Source organism: Oryx dammah, unplaced genomic scaffold (assembly GCF_014754425.2).
Source record: "Oryx dammah isolate SB20612 unplaced genomic scaffold, SCBI_Odam_1.1 HiC_scaffold_18, whole genome shotgun sequence".
In the NCBI taxonomy this organism is placed as follows: Eukaryota; Metazoa; Chordata; class Mammalia; order Artiodactyla; family Bovidae; genus Oryx; species Oryx dammah.
The window spans coordinates 67,952,318-67,964,854 of NW_024070202.1; the positions used below are offsets into that span (position 1 = coordinate 67,952,318).

The 12,537-nt window shown below is 40.6% G+C and overlaps 1 protein-coding gene across 2 annotated transcripts in view; it reads right to left on the reverse strand.

Moving 5' to 3' along the window:
* Positions 1–12,537, reverse strand: part of CREB5 (cAMP responsive element binding protein 5) — a 442,462-nt gene that overhangs the window by 346,074 nt on the left and 83,851 nt on the right. For both annotated transcript variants that reach the window (XM_040259717.1, XM_040259716.1), the window contains exon 3: positions 6,769–6,862. In XM_040259717.1, coding sequence (XP_040115651.1) covers positions 6,769–6,862 — 94 coding nt within the window. The remainder of the gene's footprint in view (positions 1–6,768; positions 6,863–12,537) is intronic.

The following is a 12,537-nucleotide window of genomic DNA, read 5'->3' on the forward strand; positions in this document are numbered from 1 at the left end:
AGTAAGAAAAATACAGATAGGGACTTTGGACAAATTGCTTATCCTCTTGATGTTTTTCACTCATATGAAAAAAAAGTGGCCAGGATTAAATGACAGTGTATATAAAGCAGGGGCCACTGGCATAAGATACGGCAATAAGTGGTAGCTATTGCTATTATCAGGCTGCCCTCTGGTGCAAGCCATCTCCACCACCCTCTGTTCCATGAAGATCTGATTGATTTCCATAGTGAGAAATCATTATGTAACTTTGCCACTGATGGAAGAGAAAGAAGGGAAGCATGGGCTGTTGTTTGCGTGTGTGTGTGTGTGTGTGTGTGTGTGTGTGTGATTTATTTACTTTTTATATCCCAGTGCATTCCAAAAAGAATTTGCAGTGATATGTCACCTTTCCTCTGACTTTTCTATTAAAATGTTCTTGGATTGTTAAGTAGGGTTTACAGCAAAGAGCCATGGGCAATAGATTTGGATTCTGAGATTGTCTGGTTGATTACAGTTTCTTGGAAACAAAAGTTCTACTTCATTGAAAACATTTTGCTTTTTCCACAGTAAGAATCAGGTTCTGAATCTGGAACTAGGCTGTACTTCTCGACCTAATCCAGATCTCAGCTGGGTTCTAAAGGGTTATAGTGTCCTTTATACACCTCTCCTCTGTGTGTCAGTACAAGATACAGTCAGCTGCACCACCTCTGGTGTTGGGGTTTTACCACTTCCAGTCCCACCACACTCAGAGGTCAGGGAGAAAGAACCCCTGAGCCTGGGGTACTGAACACCAGGTCTTGGCTGAAATGCCATATCCATCCGGAAACAGCCTTTCTTGACCTCCCTTCAGACAGCCTGCTGGCCACTGATGTCACACTATCATGTTTTTATCTTCATCAGAGTACTTGTCCCTAACTGATATTTTCTTATTTATTTATCTGGGGGCAGGGGGTTGTTTTGTTTTGTTTGCCTATTATCTCTCTTCCTCCCCACTCTGAATAGCGTAAAGTTGGCTCTATGGAAGAGCAACTTCATCTGTCTGGTTCAATAACACATCCCCAGCACCCAACACAATAGGATCTTTGCAGGCACTCATCAAATGTTTGTTAAATAAATGAATGGTGGTGAAGGGGCAGCTTCAGATCCTCTTTCTACACCTCAGTGGGTGCCTGTCCTAACTTCTCTACAAGCACAGCCCCTTTGCCTGCGGCATTAATCGGATTAAGATGTCTAGTGGGGGAATTGACCAGGCATTTAAAGGCAATCTCTGTGTCTCTTTCTCAGGTTTCCCACCCGAGTGTTGATAGGGCTTTACCTTTTGGGAAAGGTCTGTGATACTCTTGAACTTCATCTTCCTTTAACGAAATAAAATCTATCATCTTCTAGGTCAATCCACAACACACAACCCATACACACAGAGTTCTCATTTAGAGTATTATCTGCTTATTATTTGTTCAGCTACAAAGTTGCACTTTGATTCTTATTCTGTTTTTCCAGAACCCTGTAAAAAATGGAGGTGGGGATGTTTGATAGGGCAAGATGGGGGAATTCCAGGATACCAAGCCATAATACCATTAAAGTAGACCGAAACACATATCTCTAATGCTTCGGTATCTCTAATACTGAAATTTGATCATCAGTTGCAAACCCAATAGATCTGCTGTGATGTGGTAGTTGGTAATTTTGCAACCTGTGTGTGAAGCCTTTGCTATCACCTCTTTCCTCACCAAGAAATTACCACCTATCAGATTAAGAATAGCTAAAGGGAATGATTCATGCCCCTGATCACATCAGGAACTCTGGACATGTATCATATGGCCCAAATAAGGGTGGAAGGACCAAGGTGGGAGGGGATGGAAGTCTTTGCCCTCAGAATCCAACAACACCACTCCTATTCATGTCCCTACTAGTACTGAGCCCTTAGAAAGAAAGGTTTTATGTTTACTCTCCATTCATAAAAGCAGACTCATCTTAATAAAACACCATGACTGCCACTGGTATTAACCTGACTTGTGGTGTGTCAAAGATTGTTTACAGTCATTTTGAGTAGTAAATTCTACCTGCCCTAAATAAAAAGGGCTCTATGGCAAAGATATGAAATTATTTCAGATCTTACAATTCTTTGGATATTTATCCATGAAGAATATATCTGTGATATCTTAATAACTTCCCTAACATGGAACAACAGACTGGTTCCAAATAGGAAAAGGAATATGTCAAGGCTGTGTATTGTCACCCTGCTTATTTAACTTATATGCAGAGTACATCATGAGAACTCTGCTGGAAGAAACACAAGCTGGAATCAAGATTGCTGGGAGAAATATCAATAACCTCAGCTATGCAGATGACACCACCCTTATGGCAGAAAGTGAAGAGGAACTAAAGAGCCTCTTGATGAAAGTGAAAGAGGAGAGTGAAAAAGTTGGCTTAAAGCTCAACATTCAGAAAATGAAGATCATGGCATCCGGTCCCATCACTTCATGGGAAATAGATGGGGAAATAGTGTCAGACTTTATTTTGGGGGGCTCCAAAATCACTGCAGATGGTGACTGCAGCCATGAAATTAAAAGACGCTTACTCCTTGGAAGAAAAGTTATGACCAACCTAGATAGCATATTCAAAAGCAGAGATTACTTTGCCGACTAAGGTCCGTCTAGTCAAGGCTATGGTTTTTCCAGTAGTCATGTATGGATGTGAGAATTGGACTGTGAAGAAAGCTGAGCACTGAAGAATTGATGCTTTTGAAGTGTGGTGTTGGAGAAGACTCTTGAGAGTCCCTTGGACTACAAGGAGATCCAACCAGTCCATTCTGAAGGAGATCAGTCCTGGGTGTTCTTTGGAAGGAATGATGCTAAGGCTGAAACTCCAGGACTTTGGCCACCTCATGCAAAGAGTTGACTCATTGGAAAAGACTTTGATGCTGAGAGGGACTGGGGGCAGGAGGAGAAGGGGACGACAGAGGATGAGATGGCTGGATGGCATCACCAACTCGATGGAGGTGAGTCTGGGTGAACTCCAGGAGTTGGTGATGGACAGGGAGGCCTGGCGTGCTGCAATTCATGGGGTCACAAAGAGTCAGACACGACTGAGTGACTGAACTGAAATGAACTGAACTGCAATATTTGCAATTAATGAAGGATGAAGTGATTTTCCAAAAATTTAGGTTAGCCAGATATCCTGAAATCAATGATAAACATACCTACCATACATTATCTCCTTAATATATGTCAAACTCCTATTCATCTGAAATAAAATTTTGTATAATCAAATATTGTTTGAAAAAAATTAGCCCAGGAGGGACTTAAACATTTTTGCCCTGATGATGTTCACTGATTTAAGATTTGATTTATGCTATTTTTATTTTTACTATATTTCAAGCTGTACAAAATTATTAATCTTTATGAGAGGCCACAAAATAGACTTAAGGTACATTAAGAAATAAAATCTTAATGAACATATTTTAATAAAAATATATTCTGAAACTTTTGATAAATTCAAATCCAAGTAATCAAGATATACACAAGTAAAATTTCAATCATATTTACAATCATAATCTAGTATGCTAAAACTGTATTTGAGATGAATATATATAAAGACTTTCTTGGGAAAAAATAGCAAGGCAAAAATATCCAGTAAATAGCCTATTACAATTCACTGTGGACAAATTGACGTATGATGTGTAGTTGACCTCAACCCCTGGAGTTGGACTGGATAACTCTGCATTCTGTTCCAGCAAGAAAATTCTGCAAGATTACAAACATGCAGCGTGGGTAGCACATTTTAAAATTTAACACTCAATTTCATTGGGAGTATGAAATGGCCTCCTACCAGCTTCAACATAAAACCTGAGAAAGCAAAAATATATATACCTTTATATTATTCATGCTGTTTTTCCTCATCTATTTCTCTCTTCATTTTCTTATTCCAAGTTCAATATAATAAAAATCAGAGTGACTTTTCTCTCAATAATTTTCCATCTGACACTGCCAGTTAGCACCACCAACAATTCTTATCAAACTAGTAAGAATCTGGTAAGAATGACTGAAAAGAGCTTCATCAAAAATCAGATTATAGAAAATCTATAGACATGTTCACACATCTTTAGCTTTTTTTTCAGACCTTCAGATGGGCCTCCCTTTAGGGTCACCCTAGCAGTCTGTCTGAGAGACGCTAGAGTAATTCTTATCCCTCTCTCTGAAAATCTCCAGATATTCACCATTCCGTCTTCCCTGATAGCTCAGATGGTAAAGAATCCGCCTGCAATGTGGGAGACCTAGGTTCGATCCCTGGGTTGGGAAGATCCCTGGAAGAGGGCATGGCAGCCCACTCCAGTATTCTTGCCTGGAGAATCCCAAGGACAGAAGAGCCTGGCAGGCTATAGTCCATAGGGTTGCAAAGAATGGGACATGACTGAGCGACTAAGCACAGCATCCTCACACTCACCTACCACTCCCTACCCCAAGGCAGCCTATTTTAAGGATCCTGTTTAGGATAAAATAAAGGGTGAACTGATTATTTTAAAATATTGGGGACTCCAAAGTGTAATGCCTTGCTATTTGCATATATATGTTCACTGTTAAACTGTAAGGTAACACCACATGTGACTCTACAGAACTTAATAAATGATCAAAACAAAAGAACAGACCACCCTTCCTAATCCTTCTAGGCTTTCATAATTCTTAGAAATTTGAGTTTCTGCATCTCTGTTTCTAGACTTAAGGAAAGACAAAGCTGTTTCAGAAGAGCCAGCTAGTTCAATGAAAACAAACAGACTGAGAGAGGTATTGGGGAAGGGTGTCGGGGGAGGGTTGAAGGAAAAGGCTGCCTTTGAACTCAAGAGGCTTCCAAACTATAGTACATCTGCACTATTAACAAGTACAGGCCGGATTGTGAACATGTGTGGACGGTCCCATCACTGAAAGTATTTGATCATATGTATCAACTGAGGAAGCCTGACAGTGCAGTAGCTGGTGTGGGTCAGAGGGCTAGAAGTGCAGGATCAGGGGCTCTATTTCTGCCGTCGGGAGGCCTGGCATGCTGCAGTCCCTGGGGTCGCACAGTCTGATGTGACTGAGCAAAACTGAACTGAACTGAGGAGTCTGGGAGAGCTGCTCCCTCTGCCACGTCCCTCCACCTCTTCAGTAAAATGTGGGTTGTAATAATAACCTGTCTGACAAAACTCTTAGAGGGTTTACTGATAATAGTGATAATAAAATACTTGTAAATTTTAAGTGCCATAGAAATGCTCAATTATTGGAACCAGCTTTGCCTGGGCAGTCAGCTTCTCTTCTGATATCTTTTAAAACATGTTTATGGGTGTATGATTTTTTTCACAATGCCAGGGAGACAGCAGCTTGAGCAAATTATTTCTAGCCTAAAAAGGGCAACAGGAAATGCTTTAATTACCCTGGTTGGGCTCATGAAATACTTTCACTTAAAACTTTCATTGTATCTGGGCAGATAAAATCATTCCCATTTTATAGAAAAAGAAACTGAAGCCCAGAAGTGTTCACCAACTTACTCAAGGTCATCTGGTCAGACTAGAATTCAAGTTTTCTCACTCTTTGCACTCTTTCCTTACTCCTGGCACTCTTTTGTCAAAATGGGACAGAATGGCAATTAATTGATAGATTAGCCTTATTTATTTCTGCTCACATTTGCTGACTACTCGCTATATTTCCATCATTATCTCATTTAATTTCCTAATTATGAAGCAGGTACTGTTTCTTAAGGAAACTTTCACTGATTAGTTCAACCAGAAAGAGAGCTCCTTCTACTAAAGTCACATAGCATTCTTCCTTACAATGCTCTTTTGATACATATCATGGACAGTCTTCTGTTTTAGCTAAGTTTTCACACACACACACACCCACACACACACACTACATTATGATATCCTCAAAAATAGTAATCATATCAATCTTTGAGGCTCCATGGCACTCAGAATGGTGCAGAGTGCATTCAGTTCAGTTCAGTTCAGTCGCTCAGTCGTGTCCCACTCTTTGCGACCCCATGAACCGTAGCAAGCCAGGCCTCCCTGTCCATCACCAACTCCTGGAGTTTACTCAGACTCATGTCCATTGAGTCGGTGATGCCATCCAACCATCTCATCCTCTGTCGTTCCCTTCTCCTCCCACCCTCAATCTTTCCCAGCATCAGGGTCTTTTCAAATGAGTCAGCTCTTCGCATCAAGTGGCCAAAGTATTGGAGTTTCAATTTCAACATCAGTCCTTCCAATGAACACCCAGGACTAATCTCCTTTAGGATGGACTGGTTGGATCTCCTTGCCGTCCAAGGGACTCTCAAGAGTCTTCTCTAACACCACAGTTCAAAAGCATCAATTCTTCGGTGCTCAGCTTCCTTTATAGTCCAACTCTCACATCCATACATGACTACTGGAAAAACCATAGCCTTGACTAGATGGACCTTTGTTGACAAAGTAATGTCTCTGCTTTTTATGCAGAGTGCATTACTGATGCTCAATTAATATTTGTTGTTTGAGTAATTACAGGTATGTGATTAAAAAAATACATAGATACAAGTTTCATAGCAATAAATATTTCACATTACAGAAAAATGAGAAGTCATAGAGCTCCAATTATTTTAGTAAACACTACATTAGCTGATTACATTTCTTCTTACCATTATTTTAAGTCTCAGCTATATCTTAGAAATGTATATTTTCAAGGCTCAGAATTTGCCAGTGGAAAATCATTCTATTACACAGCACAAGTATCTCACGTGTGGCTGATCTGCTCACCCAAGCCTCTTTGCCTGATGGCTCCTTACCTGATAACATATTGTCTGTTTTTATTGAGGGAAACTTCAAAGTCATTTCATGCTTGTGCCTATGAATCATCAGATGATCCTCTGTTGGGAAGCGCTGTCAGACAAAATATAAAAGGGAGAGAGGAGAGGAGCCATTCAGTTTTACAATAAATATTTGCCATCTCAGAGAAAAAGATTTATTCAGCATTGCAAATGTGACAGGCAAAACAAAAAGTTAGTTCTGAAAAAGTGTGAAAGCATGGTTGGTAGTAAAATGACAAATTATTTTATGCAAGCACATATGCATTCATGTCAGACTTTGGGAAAGAATTCCATGTCATGCTTAATTATTTGCTGTATATCTACAAATGTACCCCATGACATTTGCATACTATGTTTCTGTATATGAAGACATTGAACACTGATTATCTCAGTAATCATAATTATATATATGATATATAGTAACAAGACAAATTGCTTTTAATGTTCTATACTCCTTACAGTGTAGTAAACCAACACTTTAGTTTTAATTTTCAGAGAATGACATATTATTGTCAAAATGCTGTGCCCAAATGTATTCAATTGTCTGGCTTCAGGTCATATGATGGGATTAGATTTCTTGGCCCTCTTGTGGTTGGGTGGGGCCATATGAGTGGTTCTGCCTACTGAGTCATGAATGGAAGTGACATGTCACCCAGATGTGAGCATTACCTCCCTGGGGCAAGATCCTTTCCCTTTTAGCATGGCCATTCACAGTGCCCCCTCAATCATCCTAAGTCTCTGGAGGATTATGAAGAGCGTCTCCAAATTCTAAAGAATTATGAAAAATGTCCTGTCAATCTATAACTGAACTGTATGCTTGGGCAACTGAAATCAGTCTTTACTGGGTCAAGCCACTGAAGCTTTGAGCTGATTTGTTATTGCAGCAGAGCCTAGCTTATCCTGACTCACAGTGGTACATTTTAATAACTAAAATTAACTGAGTATTTGCCTCATCAAAGTCAAATGAAAATACAACAAAAGACAATTAGGTCTGCTAAATATTTCCTAGGCTTTGACAATTTAGAAAATCTTTCAGAGCATCCCAGCTCCACAGGATAGTGGCTATAAATTTCAGTTACCATTGTATACTAGAATAGAAATCTTTTCTGCAAATAATATAATTTGTATTCAAGGGAATGAGAGGATTCACTAGGCTAAATTCATTGGAATATTTCAAAAGTAGTTCTTCAAATAAATATCACTCATTTCTTTGTCATTTGTATAACATAAATTGGAGAGTATAGAAGTTGCAAAGCATGGTGATAATGCCAGATTTCTGAATACATGGAAGTCTCCATGACGTGTGGGTTTTTCCTGCAGGATCATCTATTTTCTTGGTCCTCTAACACCACAGTAGAATGACTGCATCAAATATGTTACAATACCATGTGTGACTTAGACACATAGATTAAAGTTCTTAAAGTCTTTCTGTCAAAAGCCTTGTCATAATTTTTCTATAATATATAATCAAAAAACAACATGGTAGCAGGCTTCATTTGCAGCCATTTGGGCAGCTATTTTTGGCTCCATAAAATAATAGCCTAAAATAGAATATAAACAGAAAAAATAGAATATAAACTTATTATATACTAATAATAATTTCCATAATATATCCTAGTAACTATAATTATCTTCCAAAAGAGACAATAGAGGATATCTTGAATTTTCTTTTTACATTTGGTAGGAAAGAAAAAAAAAAAGGAAGTTAAAGTGTTAGTTGCTCAGTTGTGTCTGACTCTTTACAACCCCATGGATTGTAGCCCACCAGGCCCCTCATTCCATAGAATTCTCCAGACACAATACTGAAGTAGGTACCTATTCCCTTCTCCAGGGGATTTTCCCAACCCAGGGATGGAACCCAGGTCTCCTGAATTGTAGGCAGATTCTTTATCATTTGAGCCTTTCCATAATATCTCATATTAACTATAATAATGTTCCAAAAGAGACAATATAGCGCATCTTGAATTTTTTTTAAGTTTGATAGGAAAAGAGCAGCAAATTGTAAATAGCCAAAATGAACAGTTTGCAACACAGAGCTGAGAGAGGCCACTGGAACTTAAAACATGGTTAATGCAGAGGGCAAAGGAACACTGAAATTAACAATGGACTTTGTGAGATTAGACAGAGCATAAGAAACTTGCCTCTCTTCACTTGTGGGACACAGTTAATTTATAAGGAGCCATAACACATACATAAAAATCTCCCAGATATTACAAGCTGTTCCTAATAGAGCAAAGGTTCTTTCCAATTAGGGAAAAGGGTGGGGGAATCCATCCATCACCTCCAACACAGTGTAAGCACTCATAATCCATACTTACTTCCATTTCCAATTCCCAGCCATCCCTTCTTCTCCAATGCAGCTAAAGTAAATGTCATGATGGACTGATTCCCTAAAACCCCAACAGGAGACCCTTGGAATCACTGACCAACAACTATATATTCTTAATTCTAATTTCTCTTCAACTGAAAGATGCTCATATTTTTATAACAGCTTGTCAAGAAAAAACACTTCCACATTAAAGAGAGACATCAAGTTATAGGTTTATCTTCACATTCAAATTTAGAGGGTGTTGAAAGAAGAGGCTTGGAATTTTACCTTAAAACCAAGAAACTGTGCAAATTCTCATTTCTCATGTTTGTCCAACTATTTCATCCGTTCACTCAGCCTTCTCAAGGAAATGACCTGCTTTCACTGAAGCTGAAGATCATTTGAAATGCACCCCTCCAACCTTTATTATCACCTCCGTCTGAGAATCTGCATTAACTTCATAGGTTCTATGTCCGTTCTCTCCTGTCTCAGAGGAATGAGCACCCCCACCTCCTTCACAGGATTCTCTACACCCCTATCTCCTGAGGATGGACAGTCAAGCTGTGATCCTTCAAGTCAGCACGCTCACTCCTCCTTGCCCTTGACAAAATCCAGCCTGGAGAGCCCTGACTTTAAAAAGAACCTTTCTCAAGCTGCTTCCTTCTCTGGCTACCATTATATCACTCTGCTTTCCGTCACTCCCTAGCACTCTTGAAAGACTCCTCTATGCTGGCCACCTCCACTTCCTCACCACCCACTCGCTCGGTAATCCCTTCCAATCTGGCCCCCAACCGGACTCCTCTCTCATAGGTCGCCGGCAGGCACCCAACTGCCAAACCCAACAGCCCCTGCTCAGGCCTCTCGCTATCCCAGCTCTAGCAGCATCTGACACCAGTGACTACACGTCTGTAACATTTGTTTATTTATACCCTGCCTGATTCCAAGGAGAAAAGATGGCTTGTAGCAATAGCTAAAATAGAAAGGGAGAGCATCACGTAGAAGTAGGTGATGCCCTCAAAAGAAACAGATCTGCAAAGAAACAAGGCTAAAGCCGAAACGCAAAGCACTGGGGTGTCACTCTTAACAGGGGCAATTCAGCTCCCGAGGGGACATTTAGTAATGTCTGGAAACATTTCTGGTTGTTACAGCTGAGGAGTGCTCATGGGATCTAACAAGCAGAGTTCAACAATGCTGCTAAGTATCCCATAGTGCACAGGGCGGGCTTCCCCAGTGGCTCACTGGGTAAAGAATCTGCCTACAATGCAGGAAACACAGCAGGAGCCATGGGTTCAATCCCTGGGTCAGAATGATCCCCTAAAGGAAACGGCAATCCACTCCAGTACTCTTACTTGGAAAATCCCATGGACGGAGGAGCCTGGCGGGCTACAGTCCAGGGGGTCGCAAAGAGTCAGATACAACTTAGTGTCTAAAACAACAACAACAATCCTTTAAAAGCACATGTTCTTAGTTACCACCATCACAAAGGCAGAATTGTGACCAAGATTGAGTTTGTTATCACTCACAGACATTATTTGAGCCTTTCCATGCCAAGGACAAATGGAAACTTTCTTTCGCTAACAAGTAGTTCACAAAGGCAGAAACTTAGCGACGAAACAACAACACAACAGTGTATAGGGAAGACCCCTAACACCACCACAACAAAGAATTATTCAGCCCCAAATGTCGGTAGGGTCGAAAACGGGAAATTTCCACCACACTGTCCAGCAGCCACTGTGCACTTTTCTCTCTGACTTATCCAAATGCTGGATGCAGCTAAACCTTCCTCAAAGGCTCTCTCTACCATCACTCACAACCCTGGAATATCCTGAAACCCTAACTCTCCATGAACCTTCTTTGGCCTTTGGTAAATCTCTCGAGGATCCCTTTCCCTTAAACGCCCCTTCCACAGAGGAAACCCCATTATCCTCCCCCAAGTAAAGTAAATCCCCCTATGATATTTTTCAGGGTGACCTGTGCTCTCCTTTCATGGAAAATTGCAGTTCATTAATTAATTGATGATGTGATCATGTGGTTCCACAGATGATGGTTAGCCTAGAAGCTCTGTGGGGGCAGGATGCATGGGTTTTATTTACACAGCCGACCCCTGGAAAGTGTGTTGAGTGTCTCAAATTGAACAAAACTTAATGTCACATTTTCACAGCCAAAGCAAAGCAAACTACTCAAATTATTGGATTTTTTTCTGGCTATCAAAACTCCTCCTTAAGAAAACTAGGTGGAAATCAGTTTTAACTTAGATAAGGCAACTTTCTGCATTCACAATGGAGAGTCATGGTCTAGCAGAATTTTATCCAGTACAACCTATCTATATCTTCCCAGTGTTTCCTATTTCAAAGGGACCTTCAAAACCAGCCCCAAATAGTTGAATTTCAAAATAATTTTCTATACTGCTTTCCTTATTTGTAGAGTGAAAACCAGCATTCATAGAAAGCCCTTGCAGAATCTACTAGAACCCAAACAAAGGATGCTGGTTTCTTAGCCAGGGTCTGATGTCACCAGCAGCATCACAGGGCAATAACATTTCATGTTCCCATGGCATCTTCCCCCCAGGAAGCTTCCAGAACCCTGCTCACACTCTCTGGGGAGATAAAATGAAAGGGTCCTTAATGGACGTCGCCTCTCATTAACTCACAGACATGGTTGCACGCTGTGCCACCAACCCCACAATATAGGGGCTTGATTCCACTTGAAACTACTGGGCACTTTAGAGAAAGAGAGCATAACTACCTACATGCCTGTGCTTTGAGTTCTAAGCTTGCTGTTTATCCCATAAAACGAAGATCTTGGCATGAGGGCACCATGTGTAGCCGTTTTCCAATGACTAGAACTTGGAGATATCCAAAGGGTCAAGGGTAGAAAAAGTCTCCATCAAGTTCCAAAGGGAAAATGCCAAACTCTGATTTAGGTGATGGATATTTCCAATTTCTTTCAAAGACAGGGGTTCTCCTACACTAATAGCCGCAGTCGTCATAGCAACAGGGGATCTTAATTGAGCACAATGGCTGGTCCTTTATTAACACTCTGCACACAGAACTTCATCTAAGCCTCACATCTAATCCACTTGATAGGAACCACTGGAGGCCCAAAAAGGGTTAATCCAGCACAGCAGGCCAACTTCTTTTCTTAAAGATAAGTGGAAAAACTGTGGGTTCTAGAAGAGTCTAGGAGTTTTATTTTACTCAAGTGGAAAAACAAAACAAAATCGAATTCAGTCTCTGACGGTGAGCTATTTCACCATTAATCCAATGGCCCAGAATTTAAGTGGCTATTGTCAAAGCAGGCACCCTCTTTCCCCTAGTCTGAAATATCAATCCTGAACATCTGGTGGGCAGGATTCGGCTGGCTTACTTCCCGGGGAAAGCTATGGGGGGAAATGGCCAACACCAATGTATCGCAGAGGCTGGGTGGGAAGTAGTTCAAAC